The sequence below is a fragment of the Mus caroli genome, chromosome X, assembly GCF_900094665.2.
Source record: "Mus caroli chromosome X, CAROLI_EIJ_v1.1, whole genome shotgun sequence".
Taxonomy (NCBI): Eukaryota; Metazoa; Chordata; class Mammalia; order Rodentia; family Muridae; genus Mus; species Mus caroli.
Window position 1 is genome coordinate 149,070,951 of NC_034589.1, and position 14,904 is coordinate 149,085,854.

A 14,904-nucleotide genomic window follows, 5' to 3' on the forward strand; every position below is an offset into this window, starting at 1 on the left:
ATCACTGGAAAGAGAGGCCCACTGGACTTGCCAACTTTATATGCCCCAGTACAGGGGAATGCCAGGGCCAAGGGGTGGGGGTGGGGGGGACTGGTTGGGGGAGTGTATTGGGGACTTTTTGGATAGCATTGGAAATGTAATTGAGGAAAATACCTAATTAAGAAAAATCTGAAAAAAAAAAAAAGAAATGAAACAAAGGATTGAGAATATAGCTCAGTGATAGAGTGCCTGCCTAACACGTAGGAGGCCCTAAGTTCAATTTTCTGCACAAGTTTTGAGTTAAACCTACCACTTGGAAAAGAAAAGCAAAATAGTTAGGCATACCAGTGAAGCTACTGCCTCTCAGATTTGGTTGACCTGGGCCAAGCTTGAGCATATAGCCCTGCTCTTATTATAAAAAGGAACTGATGGGGAAGAAAGGATATACCAAAATGTCAACTGAGAGGTGAATAAGAATAGTTTGTGAAGGCAAAGCTTCTGGTTGTGTTTTAGGGTTGATAGAGAAGAAAAAATTAGCCATAGTTAAGACATAAATATTGGGGATAGAATTGAACAACCCAGAAGGGTCCAGGACACCATAAGAAGACTTACAAAGCATCAACCAACCTTGGACTATGGGGATTCACAGAAACTGATCCACCAACCAAAGAGCATGCAGGGGCTGGACCTAGCCATCCCCTCCCACATTTGTAGCAGATGTACATCTTGGTCTTCATGTAGGTTCCCTAACAATTGGAACAGAGACTATCTCTGACTCTGTTGTCTGCCATTGTATCCCCTTTCCCTACCTGGAAAGCCTGGTTGGGCCTCAGTGGGATGCTTAGTCATGCTGGGACTAGATGTCCCAGGGTGTGGTGGGACTCAAGGAGGACCTCCTGGGAGAAGGGGAGGAGATAATGGGGGGATTCATGAAGGTAGGACTGGGAGGAAAGGAGGATGGGGAGCTTAGATTAGGATGTAAAGTGAAGAAATAAGTTAGTCAATGGAAAAAAGACATAAGTATTGGCCATATCTAGCTTTCTTTTTTTTTTTAATTCCAACAGGATACAGCTGGCCAAACCACTCCCCAAAATACAAATTTTGTTTCCTTTAAACCATAATAATTAAATAAGCACAATTTAAAGTATGACTACTAAGCTAGCTCTAAGCAAGCTTTGAAGATCAGGGTTCACACCAACATGACACAACTCATAGCTCTTGTCCATGAGCTGAAGTGAATCACTGCACTGGGCTGGGATTCGGTGAGCTGGTGCTGCACTGATTGAGAGCAAAATATTACTTCAATTTAAGACTTTCTAGAGTTCAATGAAAATGAAGGCACAACATACCCAAACTTATGGGATACAATGAAAGCAGTGCTAAGAGGAAAGCTCATAGCACTAAGTTGTGCCTTCATAAAGAAATTTGAGAGATCTCATATTAGCAACTTAACAACACACCTGAAAGTTCTAGACCAAATAGAAGCAAGCACACTCAAGAGCAGTACAAGGCAGGAAATAATCTAATTCAGGGCTGAAATCAACCAATTAGAAACAAAGAGAATGATACAAAGAATCAACAAAACCAAGAACTGGTTCTTTGAGAAAATCAACAAGATAAGACATATATCCTTAGCCAGACTAAAAGGCACAGGGAGAGAATATTCTAATTTTAAAAATCAGAAATGAAAATGGGGGACATAAAACAGACACCAAAGAAATCCAAAGAATAATTAGTTCTTACTTCACAAGCATGAACTCCACAAACCCCTGAGATTCCACCTCACACCAGTCAGAATGGCTAAGATCAAAAATTCAGGTGACAGCAGATGCTGGCGAGGATGTGGAGAAAGAGGGACACTCTTCCATTGTTGGTGGGATTGCAAGCTTGTACAACCACTCTGGAAATCAGTCTGGCGGTTCCTTAGAAAATTGAACATAGTAGTACTGGAGGATCCCGCAATACCTCTCCTGGGCATATATCCAGAAGATGTTCCAACCAGTAAGAAGGACACATGCTCCACTATGTTCATAGCAGCCTTATTTATAATAGCCAGAAGCTGGAAAGAACCCAGATGTCCCTCAACAGAGGAATGGATACAGAAAATGTGGTACATTTACACAATGGAGTACTACTCAGCTATTAAAAAGAATGAATTTATGAAATTCCTAGGCAAATGGATGGACCTGGAGGGTATCATCCTGAGTGAGGTAACCCAATCACAAAACAACTCAAATGATATGTACTCACTGATAAGTGGATATTAGCCCAGAAACTTAGAATACCCAAGATATAAGATACAATTTGCTAAACACAAGAAACTCAAGAAGAACAAAGACCAAAGTGTGGACATTTTGCCCCTTCTTAGAATTGGGAACAAAACACCCATGGAAGGAGTTACAGAGACACAGTTTGGAGCTGAGACGAAAGGATGGACCATCTAGAGACTGCCATATCCGGGAACCCATCCCATAATCAGCCTCCAAATGCTGACACCATTGCATACACTAGCAACATTTTGCTGAAAGGACCCAGATATAGCTGTCTCTTGTGAGACTATTCTGGGTCCTAGTAAACACAGAAGTGGATGTCCACAGTCATCTATTGGATGTATCACAGGGCTCCCAATGGAGGAGATAGAAAAAGTACTCAAGGAACTAAAGGGATCTGCAACCCTATAGGTGGAACAACAATATGAACTACCCAGTACCCCCTGGAGCTCATGTTTCTAGCTGCATATGTATCAAAAGATGGCCTAGTCGGCCATCACTGGAAAGAGAGGCCCATTGGTCGTGCAAACTTTATCTGCCTCAGTACAGGGGAACACCAGGGCCAAGAAGTGGGAGTGGGTAGGGGACTTTTGGGATAGCATTGGAAATGTAACTGAAATAAATACCTAATTTTAAAAAAAGTAAATAAAAAAAGAAAATTTAAACTAAATAAATCAAGATCAGGTAAACAATCTAAATAGGCCTATAACATCTAAGGAAACAGAGATAGTCATTAAAAGTCTCCCAACCATAAAAGCCCAGCCCCAGATGGTTTAGTGGAGAACTCTATTACATTTTCAAAGAGGAACTAATACCAATACTTCTCAAGTTATTCTACAAAATAAAATTCTACGAAATTCATTTTACAAGGCCACCGTCATTCTGATAACTAAACCACACAAAGACTAAACGAAGAAAGAGAATTTCAGACCAATTTCCCTTAAGAGCATTGATGCAAAGTGTTCAATAAAATACTCACAAACTGAATCCAAGAACACATAAAAAGCATCATCCACCATAATCAAGTAGATTTCATCCCAGGGATGCAGGGATAGTTCAACATAAGAAAATCCATTAATGTTATCTACCATATAAACAAACTAGAAGAAAAAACCATTTGATCATTTCATTAGATGCTGAAAAAGCCTTTGACAAAATCTAATACCCATTCAAGATAAGTTCTTCGAGAAGTCAGGGATATGAGACACATAACTAAACACAATAAAGTAGATATACAGCAGGCTGATAGCCAACATCAAATTAAATGGGAAGAAACTTAAATGAATTCCACAAAAATGTCAGGGACAAGATAAGGCTGTCCACTCTATGTCTATTCAATACAGTTTCATGTACAGCAATAAGACAACTAAAGGATATCAAAGGAATACCCATTGAAAAGGAAGAAGTCAAATTATTTTATATTTGCAGATGATATGAGAGTATATGTGACCCCAAAACTCTGCCAGAGAACTCCTATAGCTGGCAAGCATCTTCAGCAAAGTGGCTTGAAACGAAATTAACTCAAAGAAAAAAAAAGTAGTGCTCCTATATACAAATAATAAACAAGCTGAGAAAAAAAATAACAGCCTTCACATACCTACAAATAATATAAAATATCTGTCTGATAAGAACTTCAGATCTTTGAAGAAAGAAATTGAAGATTTCAGAAGATGGAAAGATCTCCATGCTCATGGATTGGTAGGATTAACATAGTAAAAATAGCCATCTTACCAAAAGCAATCTATTGATTCAATGCAATCCCCATAAAAAAAATCCAACACAATTCTTTACAGATTTTAAAAGAATAATACTCAACTTCATATGAAAAAAAAAACACACAAAAATCTAGGATAGCTAAAACAATCCTGTACAATAAACGATCTTCATGAGGTATCACCATCCCTGATTTCAAGCTGTACTATAGAGCAATAGTAATTAAAAAAAGAAACCCTACATGGTACTAGCATAAAAACGGACAGGCTGATCAATATTGAATCAAATAGAAGACCCAGAAGTAAATCTATACACCTATAGACATTGACTGCTTATGAAGAAGCCAAAACTATACAATGGAAAATACGAAAGCATCTTCAACAAATCTTGCTGGTCTAATTGGATGTCTGTGTGTAGAAGAATACAAATAGATTCCTATTTATCAGCCTGCACAGAACTCAAGTCCAAGTGAATTAAAGAGTTCAACATAAAACCAGATATACTAAATCTAACAGAAGAAAAAGTGAGGAATAGCCTTGAAGGTATTGGTAGAAGAAACAACATCCTGAACATAATACCAAATGCTCAAGCACTAAGGTCAACAATTAATAAATGGGACCCCATGAAACTGAAAAGCTTCTGTAAGGCAAAGGACACTGTCCATGGGATTAAAGGACAGCCTACAAATTGGGAAAAGATCTTCATCATCCCTATACCCGACAGAGGGCTGATATCCAAAATGCATAAAGAACTCAAAAAATTAGGCACCAACAAACCAAATAACCCAATTAAAATGGTGTGCAGAACTAAACAGAGAATTCTCAACAGAAAAATGTCAAATGTGTGAGAAGCACTTAAAGAAATGCTCAACATCCTTAGTCATAAGAGAAACGGAAATCAAAACAACTGTGCGATTTCATCTTACATTGGTCAGAATATTAGCCTCTGGATATGGTCTTGACAGGTTCTCCCTCCCCTTTGTGGAGTATTTCATATGCGACTTTCATGGGAAGAAGATGCTGCTTGGGAACAAAACAAGTCCTGTGTCCCCTTACCTACCACAGAGAATAAGACTCTCCTCACTTGTGTTTCTTGTCACGCATTTCTGTTTTATGCTTACCAAGCTATGAACCTACTGTGCTCAGTTACTGTGTGTGGCATTCATGCTAAATGAGTCAATTTTAGTAGCGAGTGCCTCTACATAATACACACACACACATATATACATGTATGTATATATATATGTATATATATATGCATGCATACTTATAGTTTGTGAGATGATGAGTATGTTGATTTGAATCTCTGTGGTTGCTTTCTCAGCCTTTGTATGAATCCTGTAACATTGTGTTATATATATGCAACATACACAATAACCTTTACTTTTAAAAGGCAAACAAAAATAACTATGATAAGGCAGTGAGGGCAGGTCATGAATATCATTAGTATTTTCAGCAATGGCACAAGAAAAGAGCTGAAACCACCTCTCTCTCTCTCTCTCTCTCTCTCTCTCTCTCTCACACACACACACACACACACACACACACACAAATGCACACACTCTTGCTATATAATCCAGGCTCTGCCCTCAACTCCAGGCTTCCCTAATACCCAGGATATTCCTCCTTTATTATCCTTCCTAGGGCTGAGGTTAGAGGTACAACTAACAAGGTATGGAGGGAGATGGAGGAGATGTGCAGAGGATCAGGAAATTGAACAGAGGTCTGTAGCAATGGGGGATGGGGAACTGAGGATAGCAACCAGAAAGTCCCAGATGCCAGGACCCCATGGGAATGACATTAACTGAATACCCCACAAAGTGGAGGGAGGACCTATCAAGACCATATCCAGAGGTTAGGCATGGACCCCCAGTTGAGGGATGGGACTACCTACCCATCTCCAAAGTTTTAACCCAGAATTGCTCCTGTCTAAAGGAAACACAGGGACAAAGAGTAGAGTAGAGACTGAAGGAAAGGCCATCCAGAGACTACCCCATCTGGGAATCCATCCCACATGCAGATACCAAACCCAGACACTATTGCTGATGCCAAGAAGTGCTTGCTGACAGGAACCTGATCTAGCTGTCTCCTGAGAGGCTCTGCCAGTGCCTGACCAATACAGATGCAGATGCTTGCAGCCAACCATCAGACTGAGCACAGGGACCCCAATGGAGGAGTTAGAGGAAGGACTGAAGGAGCTGAAGGGGCCTTATCTGTCATCAGTGGGAGGGGAGGCCCTTGGTCCTATGAAGACTTGATGCCCCAGTGTAGAGAAATGCACGGGCAGTGAGGCGGGGGTGGGTGGGTGGGTGGGGGAGCACCCTTATAGAAGCAGGGTAAGGGGGAATGGGATAGGGGGGTTGCAGAGGGTAAACCGGGAAAGGGGATAACATTTGAAATGTAAATAAATAAAATTAAAATTAAAAAATATGTTATAGCAAAAAAAAAAAAAGAGTAGCAAATGAGTTATATATAGGAAAACTCTTTACAGGGGACATGTTCCTGGAATAGTCCATCAAGAAGTACATATCTGAGCATGTCCAGCTTAAGAGGCGAAAACAGTAGACACATTTTGGGGCATGTTCAGCTTGTATTCTAAACATAGCAATAAGGAATGCATCTGAGAAGCTTGCTTTCCACAAAGGTTTTAGCTTCAGAAAGGAAAGGACACTTTGGAAATTCATTAATACAGGAGTTTGTCCCTGAAGGTTCCTAACTCACTCAGCAGCCAATAAATACGTTTGTATTAATATAGCCCTCATGATGTACATAGATCTCCTTTTTCAGTTTCTCAAGGTGAAATCATGCCGTCCTCAGTGGTCCTTCCCTTTTCCCCCTGTTAAGTCAGGCAAGTGATGTGTATGGCTTGTTGTATGCCCAAGCTGCATGTTACAGTCTCATCCTGAGTTGGGTAAAATTCTAACCCATTGCTCTTACACACCACTCTCAAAGATCCCCCTTACCCCCTTCCACCCCAGTCCATGCCTGAGTAGCTTCCTTCTCTTTTACTGCATGGCCCTGAAAAATGTCACTGGAGAACTCTTGAGATGTTTCTAGCTTCTATTTGAATGCTGTATTTTCCCCTTTAGTTCATTTTATGACGCTTCCTACCACCCACCTCCTCCTGTTCAGTCTTTACATTAGCACCTTCCAGTTTTATATGTTCCATGTCACTTTGCCAGTGCAATTAAAGAACTGTGTCAGAATACTCTGTCCTGGTCTCTCTACTCCAGGACTCAATCTCTGGTCATGCCTTAGTATCTCCCCCTTAGAAGGGTTTCTTTTCCAAATCTCTTGGAATGGAGCGACCACTATCCCCATCTAAATTGTTCAACCATTTTCCTTTTCAAGTGTTTTCCGGTCTCTAGGAAAAGACTTGCCAGATAGTTTGGTTACTGCTGTCCATATCCCATCCTCAGATGCTACCTGTCAAGCAATTGCAGGACTGGAATTTTGAACATTTAATAGTGTGGTAAGCCAGACAAATATTTCTCACGTGGACAACTTGAGACTCATTTAAGCATTCCACCCTTCTTCTTTCCCACCTTTCCAACTTGGCCAAAGGCATCCCCATGTCATGATAAATAAACTCCCTTTACTTAACCTCATCCAGAAAGAATTCTCTCCACAAATGTAAACCTCCCTTAAGGATGCTGGTGACCCCTGACTCCAGCATCACTACTGTGGAAGAAAAGAATCTATTCCTGCAAGGAAAAACACTTCAGGGGCAGGGTAGTGGAAGGTCTGACGCTTTGTGTGACTCCTTTCAGACCCAGTACCTCTGACTAAATGTCTTCCTCAGCTCCTTAGCTCTAGGTCCAAGAGTCAACTCATTCAACACACATAATTTCCTGGTACTTGCCCTCCCTGTTGCTGATATTCTTTTACTCATCCTTGTATCTTGCCTTCTGGATGCCACCTCAGACTCTCATCTCACCTGGGACAATTTCACCTGCATCTTTCTACCCCTTCTGCTTCCTAAGACCCTTCCAGCTACTCCCTGACCCTAGTGCACATTCTAATCCTTCAGTCCTCCCATTCTTCCCATACTGGCTTCTCTTCCTTCCTTCCCTAGCTTGACTCCCATGACTCCAGGAGTTCTCTTTACTAACTCCCTCAGCTTCCTACCAGTAAGGCTTGTCTGGAATTCCTATACCAACCAACTGCCTGGGGAGCTTCCCACTTCCTCTGAACACATCCCCTAGCTCTGGACCTTGCTTAAGCTGCCTGAAGTGTCATCCAAATCCTCTCCAAAGTGCCAGGTCCATTGGCTTACTTCTATCTTGGCCTATCCCATTTTCTTCCAAGTTGCCATTATGGATAAATGAAATAAAACCTTGCAACCTTGCATTTCTGTCATAATGCAGATCCTTAAAATGCTACTGAATGAGAGACAGAGAGAGAGAGAGAGAGAGAGAGAGAGAGAGAGAGAGAGAGAGAGAGAGAGAGAGAGAGAGAGACAGAGAGACAGAGACAGAGAGAGAAAGAGAGGAGAGAGAGAGAGAGAGAGAGAGAGAGAGAGAGAGAGAGAGAGAGAGAGAGAGAGACCATAAGCTTGAAGATGAGTTGGTAGAGAGACATGGAGAGGATCTTGAAGACATTGGGGAGGGGAAGAATAACATCAGAATATATTAGATGAAATTTTTTAAAATAAAAATAAATATTAAATTACAAATATGCCAGGCAGTGGTGGTGCATGCCTTTAATCCCAGCACTTGGGAGGCTGAGGTAGGTGGATTTCTAAGTTCGAGGCCAGCCAGGTCTGCAGAGTGAGTTCCAGAACAGCTAGGGCTACTCAGAGAAACCCTATCTCGAGAAATAAAACAAAATGCTCTTGGATAATTACATCACTTTATCCATAAGACAATGTATGGAGTGGAATTACAAGATAATATGGAAGCTGAAAAAACAAATTGTGGTTAATTTTGCTAGCCTTGAGGATGATAGCAAACATCATTAATCAAAAAGAGACATGTAGAAGACCAGTGCTAAGAGACAGTGCTAGGGCCCCAGGATCTGGTTTCTAGATATCATCATTCTAGAAGCAAGCATTCAGGTAGCAACTGTTGGCTCAGAGACAACAATGAGTCCAGCCAAAGTGTCTGTGTCGGCCGTGCTGCAGCTTTGTGCAAAAGATGGAGAACCAGCAGAATAACTGAGCTCAGAGTTGCTCATTTACTAAAGGTGGACATTTCTCCCTTCACACCCAATTAGTGTGTGATAAAAGGGGAAACTCATTATAGAACATGTTAATCTCCAAGCAAAATAAAACAGACTACATTCCTCCTCATCCTGTGCCATCTCAACCTTTATGACACAATAAAGACAGGCATGCACACATTCTAACTGATATACAGATAGCCTCAGTGTTGAACAAAGAATCTAATTACATTTTTGAAAAACAAATCTTGTGAGATGCGTGGAAAACTAAAAGATGTGTTTCTACAAATCTTTGAGCTTCTAAGATTAAAAAAAATTGTCATATTTCATTTATATTTCATTTATATTTGTGTGTGTAGACATGCATACAACAAAACTAATATTGTTATCTGCCCTAGGACTGCCCTCACACAGCAAAAGCACAGGCAAACAAGCATTTACCTTATAGAAAATAAGCATAAGATCATCCAGTTTCCCATGCAAATCACCTGGAACACAAATGAAATATCAGTATTCAGGAGGAGCCAAGATGCAATGCTTATTTTGTTATAGCATTTTAAATCTCAAATACCCTAAGTATTCTCATGGCATTGGGATTTCCACTTTAGGGTGATGATGATATGCATTCTGCTTCCACGGACACTTTCCTTCCCTCCCATGGTACACATGGGGTGGGTACAGCAACTGGAACTGTTTGATGTAGGCTTTCATTTAGTCTGAATTGTATGCTTACTTTCTTGTTTGATCCTCACCACCACTCAGGGAGTAGCACTGTTGTCATCCTTATATTCCAAATGAGACTCAGAGTAATTACAAAACGTATGCAAGTACCCTGCCACCAAAATCTGAGCTAGAATTCAAACCCAGCATCCTCTCATCTCAAGATGATTTCCTCTGTAATGCCTACATGTTAATGCCCAGGAGAGCAGCAGAAATAGCTATCACAGGAAGCATTGACTCTCCAAGGACCTACCATAGTATCTAGGCAACTAGGTACTCAATGCATGCATTTATTTTTTAATGACAAGAAAAGGAATTAATTTAATATGGCCATATTAGAAAGAACAAATAAAGGGTCCAGTGACACCCAAGTCTATCTTGGGTACTGATATAAAGTATAGGTTTAAGTAAGAGGTGGGGTTTTTCTTTTCTCTCCTTTTTTTTCTTTTCTTTTCCTTTCTTTTCTTTTCTTTTCTTTCTTTCTTTTTTTTTTTGCTCACATTTTTATTAGATATTTTCTTTATTTACATTTCAAATATTATCCCCTTTCCTAGTTTCCCCTCTGAAAATCCCCTATCCCCTCCCCCCACTCCCTGCTCCCCAACCCACCCACTCCTGCTTCCTGACCCTGGCAGCCCCCTACACTGGGACATAGGACCTTCACAGGATCAAGGGCCTCTCCTCTCATTGATGACCCACAAGGCCATCCTCTGCTGCATATGCAGTTGGAGGCTTACGTCTCTCCATGTGTACTCTTTGGTTGTTGGTTAAGTCCCTGGGAGCTCTGGGGGTACTGGTTAGTTCATATTGATGCTCATTCTATGGGGCTGCAAACCCCTTCAGCTCCTTGGGTACTTTCTCTAGCTCCTTCATTGGGGACCCTGTGCTCAGTCCAATAGATGGCTGTGAGCATCCACTTCTGTATTTGCCAGGTATTGGCAGAGCCTCTTAGGAGACAGCTATATCAGGGTCCTGTCAGCAAGCACTTGTTGGCATCTGCCATAGTGTCTGGGTTTGGTGGTTGTTTATGGGATGGATCCCCAAGTGGGGCAGTCTCTGGATGGTTCTTCCTTCAGGCTCTGCTCCGAACTTTGTCTCTGTAACTCCTTCCATGGGTATTTTGTTCCCCCTTCTAAGAAGGATTGTGAACTTCTGGGCTAATATCCACTTATCAGTGAGTGCAATGCATGCATTTAATCACTGAATCCATAGCCATTCATTTGCTGGGTATTGCTTTATTTTACTTCTAATTTTAAAGGTTTAAAAATTATAACTAGATAGTTGAGATTCTTTTTGATGAGACAGTTATGAGAGGAAAAAAAAACAAAAGCCAACTAATGGAAGCTATTGAATATAAGACTCACTAATGAAAAAAGTAAGTGACTATATGAATATTCAAAATTTCTATTTGGATAAATATTTTTAGGTAAAATATCTTTTGATTTTATATTCAATTTAATTACCATAAAATTTAAGAACACTTTTTCTTAGTCTATTTAAAATTGCATAAACAAGATAAATTACTTTAGAAATAACAAGGTTAAAAACCCTAAATTACTAGCACTTTTTATAAAATTGCCAGAATACTAAAAATAAGATAAAGAGCATATTGATGTTAATGGATACTTAAATGTCAATACCTTTATATACAGTCTCACTCCAAAAGTTAAATACATATTTAATATATCTTGCAATCATTTTGCTTTCTTAATTTTCTTCAGAGTGATTTGCCTATTAAGAATAAAAGTATACTGGCCCTGAAGATGATTCAGTAATTGATTGCTTGCTATTCAAGAGTTGTGCTCAGATCTCCATCAGCCATGCAAAAAACAAGGTACAGTGGTCCCCATCTGTACCTTAAATGCTGAAGGCAACAGAGACAGGCTCACTGGCACACAGCCTTGCCAATCAGTGAGCTCAGTAAGAGACCCTGTCTCAAAAAGTAGAGTGGACAGCAATGGAGAAAGACATCCATCACCAACCTTGTCTCTACATGCATGTATGCACGCGCACACCACCACTACCATCACAACCACCACTACTTCCACCACCACGTGGACAGAAATTTGAATATGAAGGATTAGAATAGCTGGCGTGCTAAAATATGAAGTTGATTTGGCATATTGCCTTTTCTCTTTACCGAAAGTGCTATGTGGAGAAAAAAAATATCTGGAAATAAATGTCTTAAATGTAGGGTCCCTTAAATGAATGAATTTGTCTAATCTACCTAGTCTGGACAGACAAGTACAAAGATGGCACCCTGCCTAATCTGAAATATAGAAGACCTTATTTTTAATGCAACCCTATCACTGACTAGCTGAGTAAGGTGGGGTGCAGGGTACCATCTAGAAATGCATTGGCAAAATTATGTATTTCTCTCTGGACCTCTATTTCTCCATAATAGCAGGACATAGGGATTTTGAATATAGTTCAGTGATAGAGTGCTTGAGTAGCAGGAGCAAACCCCCAGGTTTGATCCTTAACATGGGGGAAAAAATTAAAACCTTAACTGTTAGTAGAAGGACAAGAACATCTCTGTAAGGACTTTTTAGTTCTCATATTGTAGAATTCAAGGACTCCCATGTCCTCTAATTCATTTCTTCTTCTAGGATGCAGTGACACACATCTGTAACCTCAATGCAGATAGAACTGCAATAGCAACTGGAGGGCTAATGAAAATGCAGATCCTAACATCTGTTTCGACTGTTAATGTACATGTGGGTAGAAATCCTAGCCCCTGGCTTTAGAGGCTTCACAGGTTGGCATGGTTTCCTGAACCTTATGACCCAGCATTCTTTATTTCCATCAAAAGCAAAGCCTGTTGTAGCTTTTAATAAAAGGTCTCTATGCTAAGGTATATTATTGTCTAGAGTGATCTGGTGGCCCGATTCAGTTGAAATTAAACCATTAGAGACTCTTCAAAAAACTTGAGTCAGCCCAATGTCATGAGATATGTACTGCTAGATCAAGTCCTTGTCACCACTCTGAGATGCTGGGAATGGAAAGGGTTTAATTAGATTGTCAAATCCACTTCTACCTGCCAGAGGAAGAGAACGTGGGCTAAAAACTGATTTGGAAAATAACAACCACTGTTTTGTAACCTAAAGGCTTAATTAGAAGTTAGGGAATTGCTGTTCCTTCCATGCACCCCACTCCCAGACAGTGTAAGCATGCTGAGCACCAACTGTGATGAATTTCAATGTGTACTGTTTCTAGAAGCAATATCCTGCCAGGCTGGCCTATAAGATAACAAAATCTCAAATCTTATTATTTAGAAGAACAAGAAACAGATTTGGGGGACATTCCCACTCCTTTAAAAAGCTGCAAGGACCAGTTGGAAAATCTAAAGCAGCAGCCAAGGGCAGAATAGAATTGAATCTCCACCCGCCTTGGGTGTTTCTCTTTCCAGTAGAAGTGGCATGCACACAGAGGCCCACCTGGAACAAAACCACCATGAAACAAATATAATGAGAGCCACTCAGAGGGCAAAGAACACTTATTCTACCCATCAGTGGCTCTCCATATTAAAATGCTAGCTGCCTTTAGAGAAAGCAACAAGAGTTCTTTAATTTCTCACATAATTAATTCCTGCCAGCTGGTATGCAAAACAAAGACAAGATGGGGAACAGTATTATCATGATAGATAATTCTATATTAACATTTTCCCCTCAACACAATCCAATTTACATAGTTTTCATGTTAGGCAAATGATGCAGGACCAAGAGGCTCCTAAATATTAATGTGACAACTCTCTTCTGAAACTTACCACAGATTGTTATCTCTTTGGCGGGAAAGGTTTTTACATGAGAGATATTCGGCATTTGCTTCAGGACTTTCCTAGCTTCAAATAGCACCTCTAAGACGTAGTGAGCATGAAGTATCTGTGAGAGGAAGCAGAGGAAATGGAGATAATGAACTAGGGAGAAAGCTATGACTATGTCGAAAACTATAAAAATGAGGCATATGAGCACATTTTAGGTTGCTGTACTTCAGGATAATCCTTAAATTATTCTCAAATAGATTGTTCTAACATAGTGTCTAGTACGAAGAAAGCCCTCAGGAGATATTTGCCATGGAAGGAATGAATGGTTCTCGTGTTCTTCTTTGGCACTTCTGATTATTCATGGTCCTTAGATCCCAAGAGGAGGAATGGTAAAATGGGGGTAGGGGAGGTCAACTGCCCAAAGAAAATGTCCAGACAAAAGCATAACAGTAAGAATCATTTGAAAGGGGGGTGGAAACAAAGCAAGGAAGGAAAGTGGATAAGTTACAGCTTTTTGTTGAGATGCACTGCTACTTGTTCCTGAGCCTCCTAAGGGTGGCTCCAGAATTTGCTGTACAGAATGCTCAGCACCCACATTGTGAAAATATTCCAAACTGAAAACACTTGGATCCCTGCTCTTTATGACCACCTCACCACTCTGCTCATTACACCACAGACGAGGCCATTATTTCCTACAGATTCACTGCTTTCTCTCTTAAGCTTTACAAACATCCAAAGTGTCTTTCCCCCCCATTTTGAAATTAAGAATATTTCCAAACATATACTCCAGTAAGAAAAGATGACAAGTATGTGATTGTCACACAAACGTAACTGATATCAACATAGCTTTAAGAGTCAGGTTGACTTAGAGTTGGGATGTCCAAGATGGTGCTCATTTGTAATGGGAGATGATGGATTACTTGAAATGGAGACTAGTTAGAATTGAGATGTGCTGGAAGAACAAGATTCACTCCGGATTCCAAAGACTCGGTATAAAAAAAGCAAAAATGTCTCAATAGTTGTAATATGATTGTATATTGAAATGTTTCATATACTGAGATATACTGAATTAAATACATTGTTAAAACTGATTTTATCTGTTTTTTCTTTTTTAATATAAATACTAGAAAATTCTAAATATATAATTCATATATTACTCTTAGACCCTCATTTCCTGTCCATCTAGGACTTAGTGAAGTACCAAATCTTTCCCTCACATAAGCATTCTAAAGGCACTCAATCCACAGCTTTCAACACCCAGGGAAGGAGTTACAGAGACAAAGTTTGGAGCTGAGATGAA

General features: G+C 40.1%; 1 protein-coding gene across 1 annotated transcript in view; it reads right to left on the reverse strand.

The window, feature by feature from the left end:
* Ppef1 (protein phosphatase with EF-hand domain 1) overlaps nucleotides 1-14,904 on the reverse strand; it is a 124,738-nt gene that overhangs the window by 35,066 nt on the left and 74,768 nt on the right. Inside the window, exons 8-9 of the mRNA XM_021153415.1 lie at nucleotides 13,608-13,722; nucleotides 9,563-9,609 (exon numbers count right to left, since the gene is read on the reverse strand). Coding sequence (XP_021009074.1) covers nucleotides 9,563-9,609; nucleotides 13,608-13,722 — 162 coding nt within the window. The remainder of the gene's footprint in view (nucleotides 1-9,562; nucleotides 9,610-13,607; nucleotides 13,723-14,904) is intronic.